General features: G+C 58.3%; 7 protein-coding genes across 7 annotated transcripts; 3 read left to right on the top strand and 4 right to left on the bottom strand.

Annotated features, from left to right (window-relative positions):
- Positions 1-1,841: 1,841 nt before the first annotated feature.
- Positions 1,842-4,775, bottom strand: B0H64DRAFT_445138 (uncharacterized protein; the record flags this gene model as incomplete). The annotated part of the gene is made up of 6 exons (XM_062806827.1): positions 1,842-3,550; positions 3,720-3,814; positions 3,888-4,065; positions 4,280-4,345; positions 4,397-4,471; positions 4,562-4,775. The coding sequence occupies 6 exons, from the start codon at positions 4,773-4,775 to the stop codon at positions 1,842-1,844; spliced, it is 2,337 nt and encodes a 778-aa protein (XP_062655693.1).
- An 857-nt stretch (positions 4,776-5,632) lies between these two features.
- B0H64DRAFT_419531 (Alpha/Beta hydrolase protein) lies at positions 5,633-7,087 on the top strand (the record flags this gene model as incomplete). Its single annotated transcript, XM_062805390.1, has 5 exons — positions 5,633-5,682; positions 5,740-5,964; positions 6,037-6,316; positions 6,347-6,581; positions 6,666-7,087. The coding sequence occupies 5 exons, from the start codon at positions 5,633-5,635 to the stop codon at positions 7,085-7,087; spliced, it is 1,212 nt and encodes a 403-aa protein (XP_062655692.1).
- Positions 7,088-7,632: 545 nt separating this feature from the next.
- B0H64DRAFT_419530 (uncharacterized protein) lies at positions 7,633-8,333 on the top strand (the record flags this gene model as incomplete). Its single annotated transcript, XM_062805389.1, has 3 exons — positions 7,633-7,663; positions 7,721-7,912; positions 7,975-8,333. The coding sequence occupies 3 exons, from the start codon at positions 7,633-7,635 to the stop codon at positions 8,331-8,333; spliced, it is 582 nt and encodes a 193-aa protein (XP_062655691.1).
- Positions 8,334-8,724: 391 nt separating this feature from the next.
- B0H64DRAFT_364899 (major facilitator superfamily transporter) lies at positions 8,725-10,971 on the bottom strand (the record flags this gene model as incomplete). Its single annotated transcript, XM_062801858.1, has 6 exons — positions 8,725-8,731; positions 8,801-9,210; positions 9,295-9,606; positions 9,721-10,108; positions 10,180-10,623; positions 10,708-10,971. The coding sequence occupies 5 exons, from the start codon at positions 10,969-10,971 to the stop codon at positions 8,897-8,899; spliced, it is 1,722 nt and encodes a 573-aa protein (XP_062655690.1). The 3' UTR covers positions 8,725-8,731; positions 8,801-8,896.
- A 568-nt stretch (positions 10,972-11,539) lies between these two features.
- Positions 11,540-13,058, top strand: B0H64DRAFT_405861 (uncharacterized protein). Its single transcript, XM_062804471.1, has 2 exons — positions 11,540-12,602; positions 12,702-13,058. Exons 1-2 carry the CDS (start codon positions 12,034-12,036, stop codon positions 12,892-12,894), a joined length of 762 nt encoding a protein of 253 aa, XP_062655689.1. The 5' UTR covers positions 11,540-12,033; the 3' UTR covers positions 12,895-13,058.
- Positions 13,059-13,728: 670 nt separating this feature from the next.
- Positions 13,729-15,750, bottom strand: B0H64DRAFT_364894 (uncharacterized protein; the record flags this gene model as incomplete). The annotated part of the gene is made up of 2 exons (XM_062801857.1): positions 13,729-15,362; positions 15,464-15,750. 2 exons carry the CDS (start codon positions 15,748-15,750, stop codon positions 13,856-13,858), a joined length of 1,794 nt encoding a protein of 597 aa, XP_062655688.1. The 3' UTR covers positions 13,729-13,855.
- A 1,438-nt stretch (positions 15,751-17,188) lies between these two features.
- Positions 17,189-18,667, bottom strand: B0H64DRAFT_222996 (ankyrin repeat-containing domain protein). The gene has a single exon (XM_062799596.1). It carries the CDS (start codon positions 18,499-18,501, stop codon positions 17,350-17,352), a length of 1,152 nt encoding a protein of 383 aa, XP_062655687.1. The 5' UTR covers positions 18,502-18,667; the 3' UTR covers positions 17,189-17,349.
- Between the last annotated feature and the right edge of the window lie 1,443 nt (positions 18,668-20,110).

Below are 20,110 nucleotides of genomic sequence, written 5' to 3'. Positions count from 1 at the left end.
GTCGGCCCGGTTCCTTTCCCTCGGTGACGGTCTAGCCGGGGGACTCTGGGAAGCCTGGCAAAAAGTCTTTGTCTGTGCCCGCGCTCGCCGTGATGGATGATGGCGTTCCCGACGATGGCACCCTCTCTCGACACGGCCATTGGCCTGCCCGGGAGAGTGGATGACGCACGTCTTGCCCTCGCCCGACCGCTGATCCTGCCGGTTCGCCATCTCGGTCGATGGCACCTTACCCTGTGGCGCGCGCGACTCGTGTGAAAGCCCGCCTGCCCGCACATGGCGCCGAGGGGGGGTTGCTTTGATGAGGAAGTGCCAGGCCTTCCATCGAGAGTGCGTCCCTTCGGACCGGAACTGGCGACAGAACAGGAACCAACCGCCGCCCAGGCTTCCAGGCTGACAGTCCTCCCCGATGATCCCCACTGTCCCCCAGTGACCCCCCCCAGGCCCTCCCGATCTTCAACGATGGCCTGTCAACCTGTCAATGGTATCTGGCGCGGTGGGGCCGATGCAGGTGAGTGCTTTGAGAGTTTGAGTGCTTGCATTAGCGCTACTTGGGCCACGGCACCACCGCTCCACCACCACCGCACTGCCGAGTCTCGAGGAGGAGTCTGCCAACGGCCAGCTCCGTGCAAAGACCCGTCATCGATACCCGCCGACGGGTTTGAGCCCCGGGATTAATCAGGCGGTGCCGTTCGCTCTGAGTGGCGCCGGGGATTCTTTGGGCCACCAGGCCGCATGTCTGGGCCCGCAACCCCAAGCCTTCCCGTGCCGGCTCTGGGCCCTCGATTGGATCTGACTCGGAGCTGTGAAGGGACTCGGATCTGGCGGTGAAGGAGCAGATCCGGCCACTCAGAGGCCTGCTCCCGATGCTAGACCACCTGGTTGGCCACGGCAGAATGACGGAGATGCCAGATGCCCCCCTCGATATGGGTTGGGTGACAGCGCGCGCGGTTGGAAACCCGGCCGGCTGTGTTGGAGGCTGGAGCGTGGTTCCTATCTGCCGAATCGCCGTTGTGCTCCAGCATAATAAACAAACTAGCCGCCAAGCTGCGGTGTGCTGCGGACTGCGGGCTGCATAATGTGTGATCTAGACGGCAGCTCACATGCTAACTCAACGCTGATGGGCCTCTCCGGGTTCCACGGGTCGTTCGAGAACGAGCCCATGGAGCAAGACGACGTTCGTCAGTTGGCCATAGCTCCCAAGCTGTTCCTATCAGTAACAAGTGCGTGTGATGTTGCATGGAACCCCTGAGCAACTCGGCATAGACTTCTATTGCCGTGTCACATAGCTGTTGGACACTACACAATTCCGTGTTCTCGCCGCGGTTGTCCCGACACCATGGATGTGGAGCAGGACGGACCAAACCCCGGTGCCAGTCTAGACACCGCTGCCATCAGTTGGCTACGACTACCCGATCGGGCAGTGTCAGGGACCGAAGGAGACATTCTTAGGTAGAAGACCGAACGGTGTTTCGAAACTCGGTTCTTCCTTGGGCCCAACTGGGGAACCTGGCTAGAGGCAACGTAGTTTCAAGGTGTAAGTTCTAGTCCCAACTTGAACAGAGAATACCATCTTTCGGATTGCCGGGATTCGATCGGTTGCTACAATGATAACACTACTTGATGAAGGGCTAAGTAGCGGGCCGCTGGGTTTACAAATGCTACACCGTGGTATGAACAGGCCAAGGGATTGCCATTCCCATGAGATGACATGGAGAGAAACCCCAGGTGGTGGGTTATCCATCGAAGAGGTGGCATAGCATTGCGAGAAGGGGGTAGTTTCAAGCGAAGAGCCCCTAAAACTTGTCCCTACCTAGTAGTCTCTAGTTCCATCCCGACTCTTCTCAGAAATCCCTCATGTTCTCCGCCTTCTTAAACAACCACTGCCGGACATACGTATGCCCCATCACATTCAGCGTAATCCAGTAACCATGATGCAGCCGGAAGAGCGCGCCCAGCCCCGCCGCCGCACTAGGACTCACCAGAGACAGCGGCGTCACGAACCATGCGACGATGCGCGAGAGGACCTCCTCGCCGTGGACCGGCTCGCCCTTTTTTCTTTCTTCTCTCCTCCGGTTCCTATGGACGACGGCGTGCGCCATGGCGCTCGGGACCCGGCCGGTGATGTCGTACACGACGGCGCGGCGCGAGCCCAGCATCCGCGTCACGCGCACCGACTCGTCGGCCCGCATGTTGCCCAGCACGCGCGCGTGCGGGATGGTGACCTGGCCGAGGAGCTCCCGGTTTGTTTGTAGCAGGTTGAATAGTGACACGCCGAGGGCCCCCGCGAAGGCGCCGTAGATGTCGAGGAGCTGGAGCACGCGGAGCCGGTTGTCGATCCACGCGCCGCCGGCTTGGCCGTGGTATTTTTGGGCTTGTCGTACGAGGTGGAATTGCAGTAGAGAGAGGGTGTCGCCCGGCATGAGCCAGAGGTGGTTGACGGGGAGTGTGTCGTCGTCGCCGCCCTGGCGGAGCCGAGACAGAGCACCGAGTGCGCGTGTGTGCGTATTGGGCTCGGACTGCTGCTGCTGCGAACGCCAGCTGATGTACTCGAGGACGTCGTATTCGACCATCGGCATGCTCTGGCAGTAACTTGTGATCAGGCAGTTGGGCTGGTAGAGGCTCCGGCCGAAACCTTCGATATGGTTGCCGAAGCTGACGAGATAACGGGGCCACCGGTAATGGTCGTCTTCGCTGCGCTCGTCATCGCGATTGCTGCTGCTCATGAGGCTGCTGGGGAAGAGGGGGATCGAGTACTCGAAATCCTTGTCGCCCTGGAGAAGGCGGTTGACGAGTAGTTGGCAGTTGTTCATCATGAAGTTCCAGTCCACGTTGTCCCTGAGGTCTACCAGGCGTCGGCCGAAGCGCTCGAGGTGCTTGTCCACCTCCCTTCCGATGCATTTCTCCATCTGCTGCACCAGCCTCTGGGCCGCCTTGTCCAGCGCCATCCGCCGCGCCGCTGCACTCTTGGACCGGGGAATCTTGGCATATCCGACTCCTTCACGCGCCAGACAGCGGATCACCTCTTGCTGAGACGCAGCGTTCGACTCCGGATACCCCGAGAATGCCGCCCCGTAGACGCGCTTGACGCACGCGAGGATCGGTCGGGGCGTCTGATCAACTTCATCTATTGTGTAACCTAGCTTGGGCTGTCCCGAGCACCTGTCTTTAAAGAGGATGGGTAGTCGTTGCCTCGGCCATTCCGACTGTGTCTCGACGGCTTTGCCGGCGAAGAGGGTCGGTGGTGGGCGGGGGGATACGCGGACGCCGTGGTTACTACCCTTGACGCCGGACTCGAAAACAAGCGGTCCAAACATGAGGGCGAGATGGAAGTTCCCTGCCGGCGCAAAGTGAGACTTTACCATCAAGCCGACGGGCCGCGCTGAGCTCAGGAGTTCGGATCCGGAATCTTCAGTGGCACGAACCGTGTTTTCCACAAACCGTTCGTGCCAGCGTTGCTTGGGTTGAGCTTTGCCCTCGTTGGCATGGGCCTTTTTGATGCGGGTCTGCGCCATCTCCAGTCGGGAGAGGCGCATGCGCTGTCTGCGGGAGTCTGTGTTGGGCTCTTCTGTCAGCGCTCAAACTTACGTGTAGATACCTAGGTAGGCAAGAGATCCAAGACAACCCACGCTCGATCCCGGGGCCCGGGCCCAGGTAGAGGACTTGTTTCATGTGTCTTGGACTGCAGCATCCTAACTCTCTGCACTCAGCTTCCGCCATACAGATCGTGCAGAGGCGGTATGGTGGGTTGTGGTGATCTGCTGGAGTATTCTGAGTCTGCATCCCCTCGGTCGGCGGTGGTTCGTCGGCCAGCTTCCTGACAAAGACGCACAACGTGTTGTTAGTAATGAGACCGTTTGGGAGAGGTGGCGGTGTATGGGTCAACACACTCATCTTGAAACCAACGGGGTTCGCCTTTGACAAACTCATACCACGATCCAGCCTCGCAGCCATGCTCGCATTCGTAGAAGACGGCCGATCGGATGAGGTTGCCGCATCCGCCACAGAGAATGCCGCGGACGACTCGACGCACATGGTCGCCGAAAGAGTTTACCTCGACTTCTTCAACTGCATTTCAACATGTCGTCAGCTACCGGCTCTACAATTCCAGATAGCTGTGGTCCTAGATAACTATTGGGTAGATTTTGCTGAGCTCGGAGATATCCCTGGGAACCGTCTGTCGGCTCGTGAAGGATGTCGATATCTAGCAACCCTAGGTATCCTAAATCAGTCTCTAGTACATGTAAATAGCGCTATCAACGACCCGACGTGGAAATATTACCATGGGACTGGAGGATTAACCGAGAGACGTGGTAGCTGCGGTCGTTCGAGGGCTCCTGAAGGTTTTCTGTTTATAGTCGGTCATCATCATCTGCTCAATTTTCGTTCCACTGCTCACCTTGAGCACGCCGTATGGTTTCATCAAATATGCTGTTCAACTCGGGGGGGTCGGTAACGTCCGCTTGTCCACCCACTGTCAGGCAGCGTTAACCTCGCCAATAGAATACTGCAAAGTTGAAACGTTCCGGGATGTGACGGAGGAGAAAGGAGGCGGCAGACTTACACCAGATGTTGAAGATTTTCCTGAAGCTATCGAGGTATGAGCTGTCAAGGCGGTCCCCGTGACTCAAATCATGCCTCAAGCCCATCAGCTCCCGGTGGAATTCAATCATGTTTCGGGCTTCATCTTGGAGTGTCGACCAGTAGAGTTTCTTAAAATGCTCAAAGAGAACCGGGGGAGTTGCTTGGATGGGTTCATCGGGTATCCCGGGCGCCATGACGGAGATGTGGTGCCCGTGACGATGTAGAGGAGAGGAGAGCGAGATGGTAGAAATTCGTTCAGCTAACACTCCAAGGGCGTAGGAGCATAAGTGTATCTGATGGTATCTGATGGGGAATTTATTCTATTGCTCCTGAAAAGAGTGTTGTGTGTGGAAAAGAAGGGATCCCACAATCTGAGCCGGGCTGGTTGGTAAAGATCATGTAATTAACTTGCTTTCATACTCTAGTACTCCAGTATTGCTCGAGTAAGTACTAGACGAGTACTAATACTGGTACTAGAGTACTGGTACTCGGGTAGTACTAATGAGTATAGTACTAATTTCAAACCCTACAGCCTCGCAGCCCATGCGCCCGGCGTTGGGCGCCAAACAGGGCTCAACAATATCTGACGGCAGAGGTACCCAACGCGCCAGACGCGGTGATCAAGAGCGGGCTCGAACTTGGCCAGGGGGTGATACGGGGCATGTGGTGATTGGTAAAGCGTCCTAGACGGGACAGGGAGATGAACACGTCAGCTCCGTCCAGTCCAGCCTTGTACCACCATACCGGGAGACATGCTGGGAAAGTGAGGCATAGGGCTGCTCAGTGATGAGGGGACGTAACCATTGGCTGCGGTGTATTGGGCCATGCATCCCATCACCGGCGTCTTGATTCCCAAGGGAAAAAGGAATTACCAAGAGACGGAATAGCCGACAGAGAATTGAAACCTGAGGTAGGTAGTAACTCATGACACTATAAGAGCTGCCTCTAAATGCTGACAACTCTATACATCACTGTAACCCATCTTGAGCAGACGTATTCTTGTCTTAACCCACAACGGAACCGTGAAGCCGCTCTCCTACCTACCTATCTAATGGCGGACGCAGAGCCCAAGAAGAAAACGCCCTGGGAGCGTGTCGGTAGGTATCTCGGAAAAAGCCCACGGATATCAAAATATTTATCGCCTGCACTTGACTCCAGTGCTAAGGGCTCAGCGTCTTCTTCGCCTTCGGCACCCTCCTCTAAGCATTCGGCGGGCGCTTCAAAAGTGGCGGCACAGGCTTCACGGTTTCTCGCCGACGTGCTCGCATCTCAGGACGACGTAACTGTCCATCAGCAGCGTGATATCGATCGATATCTGCAGGTTATCGAGAAACAGCGGATTCACAGGATTCAGGATACGGACAATCCAGAGACATTTATTGGGTAAAGTGACAGGACTCTGGCCCCATTATTTTCCGTCTTGATACAATGTAACTAACATGACTGATTGTCAAGGAGCCCAGAAACATGGCAGCTCATCTGTCTCGCAGCCAAAAGATCCAGCGATGCATACAGCCTACCCAACAGCGAGCCGGACTTTGTTTTGAAACCCGGATTCCCTCTCCTGCGTCATGGTGCTGTCAAGAGGACGTTGGTGTCCACTCGCCCGCATACCGATGGGAAGGTCATGATAGTTGCTGTTCGGGGGTCAACAAACAAGATGATGGATTGGTTGGTAAACTGCAATGCGGAGACGACGATGGCTCCCGAGGTTGGTTGTCTCCTGGAACCACACGTCGCTGTCCTGGACACTTACACGCGTCAGGAATTTCCCAACATCCCTGCCGAGTGGCACAAGGGCTTCCTCGCCGTCGCGCAGGACATGAAGGACAGAATTCTCCGAGCCATCGACAACGCCCTCCCTGCTACAGCCACGGCAGGGGGATCAACCGACGCTATCCACCTCCTCTTCACAGGCCACTCGGCCGGGGGCGCCGTTGCGAAGCTCCTCTATGCCATGAGCGCCTCCCAAGACCCTAACATGTCTCGTGTAATTGCCAGTATGTTCATGCCCTGCCCACCAAGTATGAATAACCTACATACCTAGGTATGCTGCGGACAGTGCTAATCATGACACACATAAGGATTCCGTAGCATCCATTGCATCGTCTTCGGAGCGCCGCCAGTGGCAACGGTCCCCATACGCCAACCGGCTATGCCCTCCTTCCAGTCCGGCCTGTTTCTGAGCTTTGTCAACGAGGGGGATCCGGTGGCCCTCATCCAGCCGGAATATTTTAAGTCTCTCATCATCTTCCTCACGCACAATGCATCCGAGGTTGAAAAGAAGTATCCCCCACCGGATGGGTTTACACTCCCTGATCCCATCTTGCGTGTCAGCGGTTCGTGCGTTGTCTTGCGAGACATTGACTGCGACGACGTCGAGGTGGAAGGGTGGGATGCTGTTGCGGTTCCGGCTGAGAAGTTGGAAGCTAAGCTGTTTGGGAATATCGCGATGCATGGGATGAAGAATTATCTAGAGAGAGTGCAGAGCTTGCGTGGATTGTAGATACAAGCCCGCAGCCCATCTCTTTTGACGTCGAATTGTTTGGATGGCTAAGCGGGCCGTACAGGATCGAGGGTTCGAGACATTGGACGCTGTCTTCTCGAGGTCGTTGTTTGTCCGCTCCATGGGGCTTAGCACCGGCAGTTGGAGGGACGGGGGCAGTTTTGACTGGCAGTAACAAATGGCTGTCTAGAGGACCGTGTTTCCTTCCGATTCCCGAATTCCGGCGGTCATGATCGACGACACGGCTCGTTGGTCGGCAGTGGTCAGGTCCTCAATATCGAGACACTGCTTCTCGACCCCCCTTTCCCTTCCAGTCAGCCCTCCGTCATCACTCTTTCGCCCGGATCAAAAGCACATGAGACGCCACTGCCTCGGCACGGTTTGGCCGTGGCGCAGCTATTGAATATAATAAGACGGGCAGAGACTCCTATCCCTCCTCCTTACACACCCGCCGCGCTGTCCGAGCGCATTATACCCGGCCCCGGGCACTCGCAGAAAGCCACCTTGACGGCCCCTCATGGCGGACCACGGCCACGTATGCCATCATGCTCTCAGACGTTTGGGCATGGCCTAAAGGTTAGGCTACTGACGATATCTACCCGATGTATTAGTTCACGCCGGGCGGGTTATTAGCTCCGCGCCCTGACCCCGATCTGGAAACCTGCTCTCACCGGCACGATATCCTCGCCGTGGGTGTTGAAGCCGACGCCGACTTCCCCGTCCCCATGACGCTATACCGCTGGTGTCCGCCCGCCGTCCGCACAATCACTAGGGTTGTATTATCTCCACGTCTCTTGTCTATGGTCGGGGGCTTTACCCCGTTGGGTGCATTCTTTCTTGGCGACGAATTCGATTGTTTGAGACCTTTACCAAACTCCTTACCAAAGGAGGTGGAAACCCGGAACCAACGCCCCAGATAGTTGCAGATTTGATGGCCGAGATGGTTGAACCCAAACAGGGGGCCTTTATGCGGTTCTTCTCCTTCCCCGTACTCAGCAACGAGCCGTCTCGTATATTGGCCGATGGTTTCTTCCCAGTGTGGAAGTGGGTGAAGCCCGAAAGCATATACCGCAGGGGCGGCCTTTGGGAGCCGGACTTATCCAGCGTTCTAGGTCACGGGGAGTGGGATGCGGGTAAGGGCCTGGTGATATTGGCAGTAGGGGTGAAAGAAGAAGCATGGCAATTCATAGTGGCTGGAGACCGCAAGTTCCCGACTCTTGGAGGGCTTTTAACTAAGTACCTGTAGTGTATCCGTCGGGATATTTGTACGTTGTTTTTACCCATAAAGGTTCCCTGTCTGCTCAAAAGCGTACAGAACTCGTAACTATGAGGACAAGGAACCGCACCCTTTGAACGACAACGGAGACCAGAAGCTGTCGTTTTCGGGGGGCCCGGTGGGGGGGGGGGGGGGGGGGGGGCGAAAACGTGAACTTGGATCTGGTAGTTCACTTTCTTTTTGGGTCGGAATCGCCGACTCAGTCGACCCACGCAACCCCCAAGTAAACCAGAGGACCAAGTAGAAGCCAGGGTACCAGGGTATTTCGAGGGGGTAAGGGCGCTCCGAGATGTACTGCCGTTAGCTGCATTGATCAGTGTGGACGCGCTCTGCGCCGGCGTGCGAGTTCAGCGGGTTTCATGTCTCATCTAGATGGGTGCTGTATTTATCCCGTACCGTCTTCGTAACCTTCTCAATCTAAAGTAAGGGACGCTTACCTGCTCACTTCCACCACTCTACTCCCGTTATCTATCCCTGGGACTTCTTAAGCAGGGCCGCCTACCCAAGTATATGCCGCATCATGCTACTTGGTATCAACCAGGCACTACCGCGTTCTTGGCCGCCTCGGGATCCAAGCGCTTCCAACGGCCCAACGCGCCAGTCACGAGAGCAAGGCCGCTCGCGGCAATCGCCAGGGCGAAGGCGACCTTGATCCCCGCCATGTACGCCTCGAGAATGCCCCTCATCTGATCGGCGGGGAAGACAGACCGTAGCATGGTGGCGCCCGTGTGCAGCACGGTGGCGGGATCCACGCCCGGAGCCGTTGTGGGCAGCGACGCGACCATGGTGTTGGCAAAGGCGGATTCTGCCGCGCTGAGAAGGATGCCGCTGCCGATGTTGAGGAAGACTGGGATAGTTTTGCGGGTCAGTACCTAAGTTGGGCATCCAGCTTTTCCACAAGAGCAGCCTGGGGTTCTTCGGCGGCACTTACACAGGATGATGGCGGTGACGGAGGGGATGTCTTCGGGCTGAGCAAGCGCCTGGCAGATGATGGTCGGGATCTGGAACCCCGCACCCCAACCGACGGCGCCAATGAGCTGGTACCCGAGGCTCCGGCCCAGGGAGGCGTCGACGTCGAGGGTGTACAGCAGGCCGGACCCGATGCAGGCGATGACGGAGCTGCACACTTGGAGCGGAACGGCGTGGCCCGTCTTGGTGATGAAGAGCCCGGACGAGACGACAGCCACGGTGGCTGCCAGGATCAGAGGCAGGATGTATACGCCGGACATGATGGGGGTTGCGCCTGATGTGCGTTAGTGGACGGCGGAGTTGAGCGCCGAAAGCACTCTCGCGTGCTCTTCTTGCTAAAGGGGGGTGGACACGCAGGGCAGGCCTAAGGGCTAAATCAAGCACTCACCATCGACACTCTGGAAATAGAGGGGAAGGTAAAAGATGACGAGATAGTAAGACCCGGCAAACAGAAAAGCATAGGCGCCGCCGAGGTAGACGTGGCGCTGCCTGAGCAAGCGCAAGGGGAGGATGGCTCGCTCGCCGGAGTACCACTCCCACACGGCAAAGACGGTGGCGATGAGAACGAAACCCACGATCAGACCGATGACTTCGCTGCTGTTCCAAGCCTCGGCCTGCCCCCCGTATTGCATGGCCAAACTGTACGAGACCAGTGCGCCCATGACGAGGATCACACCGATAGGGTCGGCCTGCAGGAACCTTTCCCTCCAGCTCGCGGGGACGGGCTTCGCGGCGGGCGGGGTGCGGAAGAAGAAGAGGATGATCAGGACGGTGACCTGCAAAAAAGCACACATTTAGCTTGGCCTGGTCTCTATAAGGTATGCGGGCTCGGAAGACCAATACTCACCGCGCCGATGGGTAGGTTGATATAAAAGCACCACCTCCACGTCGTCGTGCTCGTGATGGCGCCCCCCACGAGCGGCCCGACGACCGAGGCAAAGCAGTAGGCAACCCCGATGATGCCCGTGTACGAGGGCCGCCTCCGCGGCTCGACGATATACGCAATGATGACGTAGCCGCCGGTGGCCATGCCGGCGCAGCCCACGCCGGCGACGGCGCGGCCGGCGATCAGGGTGTTGGCGTTGGGAGCGGCGCCGCACAGCAGGCTGCCGAGCTCGAAGATGGCGATGGCGACCAGGAAGGTGATCTTCAGGTCAAAGTACTTGTACGCCTTGCCCCACAGCGCCTGGAAGCTGCCCGAGGTCAGGAAGAAGGCGGCGCCGTACCATGACGTCTTGTCGAGCCCGCGAAACTCGTCCGTGATCTTGGGGATGGCCGTCGCGACGATCGCCTAGGTAAGGTAGGGATGGGAAGCGATCAGCCGTCTCGTTCGACAGAAGTACAACATGGGGAAGCCCCCCCGAGGCGTACTCACAATGTCGAGCGCGGACAGAAACACGCTGAGTACTAGGGCGACCACGACGATTCCGAGGGCGACACCGCTGGGATACGTGATGTCGTCTTTATCGGCGGGTGCGCCGGATCCTGTATCACTGCCCGACCCGGCTACTTCGACCTTGGAGAGGTTGGTGAGAGAACCATCGGTTTCGTTGGGCAGATCCTCTCGAAAATGATGCGTCGCATCCGAGGGCTTCTGCGGGGCGGGATGGTCGTCGCTGTTCAGGTCTCCGGGTGGCATACCGGCCTGCGAGCTCGGCATCTTGGGCTGGTGGCTTTGGAGGAGGACGGCACTCGAGGCTTGCTGCTTGCATCGATGGAAAGGAGTCACAAGTGTTGAAGACTTGAAGTGTCCCAGATGCAAGGCACGAGACGGATCTTCTGTCAAAGCGCACTCCGTCAAGTCAAGAGCGTGGAAACGATTTGCACGATGTTTAGGACTCTAGGAGACGGAATAAATGCGAGTTGTCTCTGCAGATTTCTATTTATGTGCCCGTTGGGCGATGCGCCGCTTGCAAGACGACAAACGGAGGCCTGCCCGGATTGCGCCGTGACATTTCTGTCCAGTAAGAGGTGCCTCCTCAGATTCCTGCACGGGGAAATCAAACCAATTTCCATCCCAGAGTAACGCCGTAAAAAAAGAAGAAAAAAAAACGAAAAAGGTGTTGTGTGGTCGTCGACAAGTGGGAAGACGAGAGAACTTGAAGTCAGGGGGCGGCCAGCTTATCGAAGAATGCCAGCAACAAATACCTCGACTCCGGGCCAATCGGAGAGTTTGCCGCTCGGGTAGATCCGCCAGAATGCTGACCCGGCATGATGACCCGGCATGATGACCCGTCGCTCCGAATCGGCATACGGGGCAAACCGCAAACATGTGAGATGTGAGGCTCAAGCCGGAAACATTCAAGTCGGCCAGACTACCGAGGCGGTTTGAAATGCCGGAGAGACCCTTGATCCAGGGCACGGCCGTGTCGGAGTTAATCACGACGTTGGTTCGTGACTGTGCCGGCCGCGGGGTCACGGGGTGTGCATGCCTGGCAGCTCACGGCAACTGGAAACCATGGGAGGGAGGAAGGAACAAAGACGACCAACAGCACGAGGGGCAGCCAGAGAGCTTTCAGTGCTGCCTACCAGGGAGTTGATGTGGAACATGCTCCGAACGCGATAAAAGTTCTCTTCACGCACCTTTCTCTTTCGGTATTTCCCTTTACATCATTCCATGTTAAGCAATCATCACATACCACCTTGATACTCGTCAACTACCTACCTAGGCAACTTCCAATTTCCCACCGTCTCGCCCACCATGACCCAGACCATCGTCCTCATCAGCGGCGCGAACCGCGGCCTCGGGCGCGCCTTCCTCGAGATCTTCCTCGCCCGGCCGAACCACACCGTCATCGCGGCGAACCGCGACCCCGCGGCCAAGACGTCGCAGGAGCTGCTCAGCCTGCCCGCGGCGGCCGGCAGCAAGGCGATCGTGGTCAAGCTGGACGCGACGGCCGAGGGCGACGCGGCGGCGGCCGTGGCGGAGCTGCAGACGAAGCACGGCGTGGACCACGTCGACGTGGTGATCGCCAACGCGGGCGTGGCCTGGGTGATCCCGACGGTGTCGCAGCTCAAGATCGCCGACCTCGAGGAGCACATGAAGACCAACGTGCACGGCGTCGTGCGCCTGTACCAGGCGGTGCTGCCCCTCGTCAAGAAGTCGGCAGCGCCCGTCTGGGTCAGCATGGGCTCCGAGTCGGGCTACCTGACCAACTTCCTCAGCTTCCCCAACGCCGCCTACGGCCCCACCAAGGTCGTGCTGCACTGGCTCACCTGCGCCATCCACGCCGAGGAGCCGACCCTTACGGCCTTTGTCGTCGACCCGGGGTGAGTTCAATTCTCGTGGGAGGAGGTTCCCATTCCCGGAAGTGGAGTGGACATGGAGCATGGAGCAATCGGTGACTGACGTTTTGTTTCTCTCTGTAGCCGGGCCAAGACCGACATGGGCAACCGTGGCGCCAAGGCGGCCGGCGAGCTGTTTGGCATGCCCGAGCTGACCGAGGCCGAGGTCCCCGTCGACGAGAGCGTTGGCGGGCTCATCAAAGTCATCGACGCCGCCACGCGCGATACCCACAGCGGCAAACTGTGGAACTACAAGGGCGAGCACGTTGCGTGGTGAAGAAGAAGTTGGGGTCCTTTGTGTGCGGCATACGGAAGGAACAGGCAGCATTCTTCGGCCATGTGGTTGACAAGAAGAAAAGATGACTTTGTGAAAGTGGCGAAACATAATGTATTCTAAGCAATCCTTAAGAATAAGAATTTGATGTATGTTGTTGACCCGACTATTGATTGTTGCTTGGTGGAGGTTTTTGACGTGTTTGGTATCGTGCTATCAAGGCTATTTTTGTACTCCTTGCTTGGTGCTTGCCAGGACTTTTCAATCGACACAAAATGTGGAAGATGAAGCGCAGTTGCAGAAATGTTTTCGGGCTTTATCCTCCTTCCAACCACGGACGATATTCCTTTGGCAAGTGCCGTGCCCTGGATCGTCTATCTTGTGCTCAAACGAACCTCCGACCTCTTAACTAGGTACCTTAATCTATCCGCCAACTATAAGGTGAAGAATTCGATCGCCATGAACTTGCAAGATCATTATTATTAGTACAATCGCTTCATGTTGGAACGCCGTACCAAACCAACGGCGATTTGAGTTTTTCGGTAACTACAGCCCAACAGTCCACGCGGCGGACGTCCTTCTCTATTCGTATCTATTCGTATAGGAGCTGGCTTTTCAAACAAACAGTCCAGGCCTTCGCGTCCCCAAGGGCGTCCGGTTGCCTGTATATGTGCCTTCTTAGGCGCCGGATACTAGTGGCCCTGCTGGGCTCATTCACATTGTGGTGGTGTTTAACGATTTGTATTACGAACGATGGGAAGGGAAAAGTAAATTTGCGATATTTGACATTTCTAAACTTAAGAACAGGATAACCAAAAGAAGATAAATCAAAGAGATGGGACAACAAATGCCGCCCCGTGCGCGAGCAAGGAAAGTCTATAGATACGAATACATGACACCAACCGCCGTCTCTTCTACATATTCACATCTTACACGCGCCCCCCTCCAGAGTCCAGAGTCCAGACTACTTGCGGCATAGCCTACCATCGGCCTGGGGCACCCACCGGTCGCTCCCGACGGACGCGAGCCCGTACAGCGCAGCATCGGGATCATGCCTGCGCTTAACCCCAAGCAGGCGCTCGTAGTTGGGGCCGTAGTACTCCTCGCGCCAGTGCGGCGACCCGAAGGCGCCCTCGTTCATGTACCCGCCGCTGCCGGGGGTCAGCCCGCGCAGCAGCTCCTGGCTGGCGACCATCTGGCGCTCGAGCGCGCGCAGGTCCGCCATGGGCGACGCCGGGTCCCAGTAGACGTCGATATTCACAAAGAAGAGCGCGTCGCGCCAGGCGGGGTGCACCGCCGTGGGCGCGGGCGTCCCGCCCACCCCGCCCGCCACGCGCGCCTGCGAGACGTTGCCCGCCACGCCGTTGACCACCCACGCCGCCGTCGACGCCTGCGTCGTGATGCTGCGGAACCCGGCCGTCAGGTTTGATGCCGACCGCGCCACCGCCTCGCGCGGGATTAGTCTGCCGCCAACGAGGTCGTTGGTCGGGTGCGTGCCGTAGGGGAGCCCGGCCACGTAGGTGTTGAGGTGGCCGTAGAAGTTGGGGTTCAGGCTCGTGGTGTTGGTGAAGGGTAGGCCGAGGTCCGTCAGGGTGGCGAGGAAGGGCGCGACGAGCGCGCCCGCGCTGGCGGCGTCGTCGCCGTCGAGCAGCGTGAGCATGATCTCGAGCGAGGTGCTGCTCAGCGACCACAGCGTCGTCAGGCGCGGGACGGCGTCGAGCGTGGACAGCGCGTGCTGCCACTCGGTGACGGCCGACCAGAAGGCGTCGTCGTCGTCGCCGCCGCCGCCGCCGGTGCTGTTGACCCTGACGTGCGCGCCGGCCACGGGCCCGTCGGCGTGCAGGCGCGTGGTCTGCGAGATGACGACGGCGTAGGTGCCCGCGCCGCCGCCGTTGAGCGCCCAGAACAGGTCGGCGTTCTTGGTGGGCGTCGCCACCAGGTGCTCGCCGCGCGGCGTCACCACCTCGAACTCGAGCGTGTTGTCCGCCGCGAGGCCGTACGCGCCCATGGTGGGCCCGTGGCCGCCGCCGCCCACGTACCCGCCCGCGACGCCCACCGTCGGGCACAGGCCGCCGACGAAGCGCAGGCCCCGCTCGGTGGCCGCCTTGTAGATCTCGAAGGCCTGCACGCCGGCCCCGATCTTGACGGCCGGGCCCGTGTACCGGTCGCTGGCGTAGTCCAGGAAGGTCATGTCCTTGAGGTTGTGCGTCCACAGCGACAGGGACCCCTGCCCGTTGGAGCGGCCGAGGTAGTCGTGCCCCGTGTTCTTGACCACCAGCCGCACGTTCTTGTCGCGCGCGAACCGGAACCCGGCCTTCACGTCCCCGGCGCCGCGGACGTTGATGGCGTAGACGGGCACATTGCCCATCTGGCACGCCGCGGTTGACTCGAACACGCCCTCGTCCTCGGCAAAGGGCGTGCACGAGTTGTTTTGGAAGTAGGGCGACATGACGTTGACCGGATCCGGGAAGCTGCAGGGTGCGGACGCACGTGGTCAGCAACACTATAACATCGTAACACACGTGCGAGGGTAGGGGGGGGGGGGGGGAGGTGGGTCGAAGAAGCAACTCACTACGTCTCTTCCTTCGTCCACTGGTTGCGGAGCCCCTCGCAGGCCGCCTCATCGCGGTTGCTCCCGTAGCACAACTGCGCGAGGGGCTGTCCAGCAATCAACCGGCCGCCGACTGATTGGTTCAGTGCTCGCCACTCTGCAGCGGCAGGCCAGAGGGCATCCCCCGGCATGTACCTGCAGCTCGGTCGAGCAGGTGGGATAGTCGCCGCGCTGACAAGAGGCAGGGATGCCGCGAGGACCTGCAGCCAGGTCGCAGCTGAGGCCACGCTGGGGCCGTGGAAAAACATGGCTATTTTCGGACACTTCGAGGTTGGGATGAAAAGGAGAGTGGAAGACGAGACGAGATGTCGATAGAGACAGACTGTTTGGACGAATCTACGAGTACAACACCGCCAGGCGATTCATATATGAGATGGAAGCTTCCTTCGACGCCCCTTACGCCCCTTACGCTTCAGATGCTTCGTCGTGCCTCCGCCATGCGCAGCCTGGGAAGCCTGGCCGGTGACCCCGATGTATCATGTCCAGGATCCCTCGCGATGGATCAAAGCCTCATTTCGTTCCTTTGCCGTTCTCGTGCCATCCCGGGAACTTGGGAACCTGGGATGCGCCACGCCGTACGTTCCGCGCCTCGTGTCGCCCTCAACGAATGGTGTAGTGCCATCTTGGCTCAGCCGGAAGGGGGGGCGAAGGAAGCCGAGAGCAAAGGAGAGTCGTTACGCGTCGACGGTAGCCCCATGTCGTCTGGTCTGCCTAATCCAGATCACAGCCTTTCTCGCTGACCCCCATTCGGTGTGATGATATTCCGGAAGGAAGCCACACTTAGGTCGCTTGCCTCGCTTGCCTCGCTCGCCTAGGTAGGGTTTCGGATTGAAGGCTTATTGCCGAGGGGCGCATGGCGTATGACTGTATGCATGTAGTACATAGAATGGACAGCAGGCCAGAAGACGATACAACTTTCACAGAGGTCGGGGGCCGAGTAAAGGATTCCAAGAGGGGAGGGGGTATGAGTTTCTCCGAGTCCGCAGTCGGACGGTGCATGCTCACCGTGCATTAATTGGCTGCTTACCTACCCGGGGGAGTTATGCAAAAGATCCTCCCGCGGGAAATCCGGAGGTACCTTTTCGACCACGACGGCGGCCTTTTGGTCCGTGTGCGGCTCGGAGTGCGGTCTAACCATGAGGCAGGGAGAGATGTGAAGAATGGTGGTTCGAGAAGAGAAAGTTGCACGGTACCGAGTGACATCTGCGAATGGGTTCGGGTCTTGTGTGCGGCGCGCAATTGGCATGGCAATGTGAAACTGTGGATAACGTACCCACATGTGCAAGAACCCGAGTCTACGAAGAGGTAGCACGTGGGCAGGTAGGTACGTACCTAGGTACATCGTGTGCCAGCACCAAGACGCCCACAATTTTGATTTTGGCTTGCCACAACCCCTAAGTTTGTGTATTCGGAGGTTGACGGTCGGGAGTGTAGGAAGCCAGAAAAATGGATTCGGCTCTACGAGGCCTCGTAAGGCCTGAGCACATCGGCTGGACTTGTAGAGTAGTATATCAAGCTACCTAGTAGTACCTACGTAGAGGATGAATCAACCTTGCGATTGAGAACCCTGACATGATCGGACGCCGAGATATATCGTAGATCTCCTCCAACCGCCAAGAGATGCCAAGAGACTTAAAGAAAAACCTAAAAAAGACAGACCAATAGCTAAATGCATTTTACCAGACAGGGTGTCCCACGAACTTGAACCGCGAGCGAGCCTTGGTGGAGATTCTCTGGGGTTGAATACCACCTGAGGTAGGTACCGTGCAAGTTTAGCGAGTACATGTAGGTCTCGCGAGGCCACCCCACCCGTCCATCGGCAACCCAAAATCAAACTTCGATCCTCATCACAGGTTGCACGGCGCCCGCGAGGACGGGTCCGCGCCGTTCTCCAGCAGCTGGCGCACGCCGGCCTCGAAGCCCATATCGATAGCCAGATGCAGGGGCGTCTTCCCCTCACCATCCGGCCGATCCAGCAGGCCCAGGCACTGGTGGGCGCGGCAGTGGTCGAGCAGGCGGCGCAGCAGGGACTCGCGACGGTAGGTGACGGCCCAGTGGAGCGCGAAGCGGCCCGCGCGGTCGGCGTCGGCCACGCGCGCGCCGTGCGCCAGCAGCGTCTGCAGCACGTCCTCGAAGCCGCCCGCGACCGCGTGCATTAAGGGGGTGCGCCCGTGCCCGTCGGGTTCGTTGGCGTCCGCCGTGTGGCCTAGTAAGATGCGCACGATCCGGTCGTGGCCCTTGACCGCCGCCATGTGCAGCGGCCCCTGCCACGGCTGTTGGTGGCCGCTTGAGTCGTCCCGGTCGTCGTCGCTGCTGCCGGTGCTGGTGCCGTTTTCGGCGTCTCTCGGCAGCTCCGCGGTGGCCGTTGATGCGCGCCGGGAGGGGCCAGAGGGTGGCCGGGTCACGCCGTTCCTGACTGAGGGCGTGGCGCGCGTCCGCCTGGAGAGACGTGAGTCGTCTCGGTTTGCTTCGGAAAGTTCGGGGCCCGGCTCCACGGGCGAGGCGCTTCGGTGAGACGGCGGTGGGAGCAGTTGGGCCATGTTTGGCGGCGCGTGGGTCTGTTCGTCGGGCGCTGCCACTTCCAGGTCGTGACTGAAGTCGAGGAAGCCGACGTCACCCATGAGGAGGCCTTGGGAGGTCAGGAGGGCGCCCTTGCTGACGCAGTAGGCTGCTGTGACGGGTGTTGATCCCGAGTTTAGAGAAGTTGTGCTGCCATGGCTGGTAGGCGGGGAGGGGTCCATGGTTTGGTTGATGGTGGCCACATGCTCGACCGACCACCACCCGTCTTCCGGTCCGGGCGAACTTGCCCACTCGCAGTGGTCTTCTTGGGCGGGGGCGGGGGCGTGTGGGTGGTGGGCGTGCTCGGGCGCTGGTGGGCTGTCGTTTTCGTGCCACGCAGTTGTGTTTCGACGGTTCTGTTTCTCGCGGAAACGGCGCTGAGCGATGCGGTTCTGGGTGCGCCGGCGCTCCAAGGCAAGATCGGGAGCCACGAACATCATGGTTGCATGTGCGTAGAGGCATAACTAGGTGGGTGGCATTTGGTCGGTGTCGCGACGGAACGCGGGCAGGCGCGGGCCAAAATACTTTAAACATGGACCCAGCCCCCACCCCTCACGGCCCGCGCATCTTTTCCTTTGTCGCCCCCAACTGGCCCGGGCCGGCTCTGCCCTGCGCCCCGTACGTCAGCACGACGCTTTCGGTCGTCGGCCCCCGTTTCGCACCGCACCGTCTTATCGTCTGGGCCATGACGGCGAATGGTGGACGAACAACGTATCGGTTGACGGTTGTGACTCTGTTTTCCTTTGGGCAGGGAATCTCCGGTGATCCTCTACTACGACACAATGTATGTAGAGACGTCGGGTGCACGCCCTGCATTTCAAACCCTGACAAATTTGATTGACGACTCAAGCTTTGAGTAATTCTGCAGAGGCCGAGACCAGGGTTTCAGCCAATCGATGCCACGTGCGTGCAGAACACACTGGCTGAGCAAGCTTGAGTGGGAGCCAAACCCCGGTAAGTCTTGACATTTGTACAGAATACAAATGGAGTTACACAGTAGCCAGGTCGAGAGCCTTTTACTGATCAACAACACAACAATGTATTGTGAAGACTAAAATAAAATAAAATGCATCTAATAGATTGTATTTCCTAGATCTCAGCTAAAGATGCTATTCTATTGCGTTGAGGTTTGGGATGTTGAGGTCGAAGTTCTTTCGGCCCTTGAATCGGCCCGTGAATGGTGCAGTCCTGTGGAACCCAACCTTGGTACCGACGGAGATTTCCCTTAAACCCGGCGCTCGCCGCCCCCATACCGCCAAGCCTTTTACTGCGAGCGCCAGACACTCCAGTCAAAGAAAAAGAAAAAAAAGTTTGAAGTGCCAAATGGGCATCTTCAACGCAAGGATTTTCTCGTCGCAATTGGGTGAAGCAGCCAAATTGGAACAATTGGAATCGGTTAGGTATAACTCTGTATCCCCCCCCCAACTTTTTGGTGGGGAGAAATATCGAAGTTTCAATCTCGAACAAATCGGCGCCAAACGTCTTGGCCTGCTACACGAACAGATCGCTCTCGGTTCGCTTTACAGTTCTCTTGGCAACTTGGTGGACAGGCCGTTGAGATCGGGTCCCGCGGACCTCCGAGGTCGCGGCCTCTTGAACCCGATGTACATACAGACAGACATACACGACATACGGAGACCACACCTATGCAGGGTTTATTCCAAAGATCTTCGCGTGTGCGGCGCGGCTGATCCTCCCGGAGTTCGGGAACTAACCAGTTATTGTTTAGACGGCGGCGGGTGGCTCCGGGAGGACCCTCCATACATAATTAGCCGATCGCGGGCCATGGAAACAGAAAGTGACCTCAGCGAGGAGGGAACGTGGGGTCCATGGGATTGCTTCAACTACTGGTGATACGGAGGAGTGTCCCTCTGAAAGCCACCTAATGGGGAGCTATCTTATACGGCGGGTGTCCCTCTGAAAGCCAATCGGGAGCTATCGAACACGGCGCACAGAACTCTGTTTTTACCGACCCCCTTATTTGCACGGAGTGAAATTTTAGGTGCACGGAGTACAGCAGCACTACCAAAAGGGCCAGTGCACCACCCA

Source organism: Chaetomium fimeti (genome assembly GCF_033439085.1).
Source record: "Chaetomium fimeti strain CBS 168.71 chromosome Unknown B0H64scaffold_7, whole genome shotgun sequence".
Classification (NCBI taxonomy): domain Eukaryota; kingdom Fungi; phylum Ascomycota; class Sordariomycetes; order Sordariales; family Chaetomiaceae; genus Chaetomium; species Chaetomium fimeti.
This window is presented reverse-complemented; position numbering and strand designations above follow the sequence as displayed.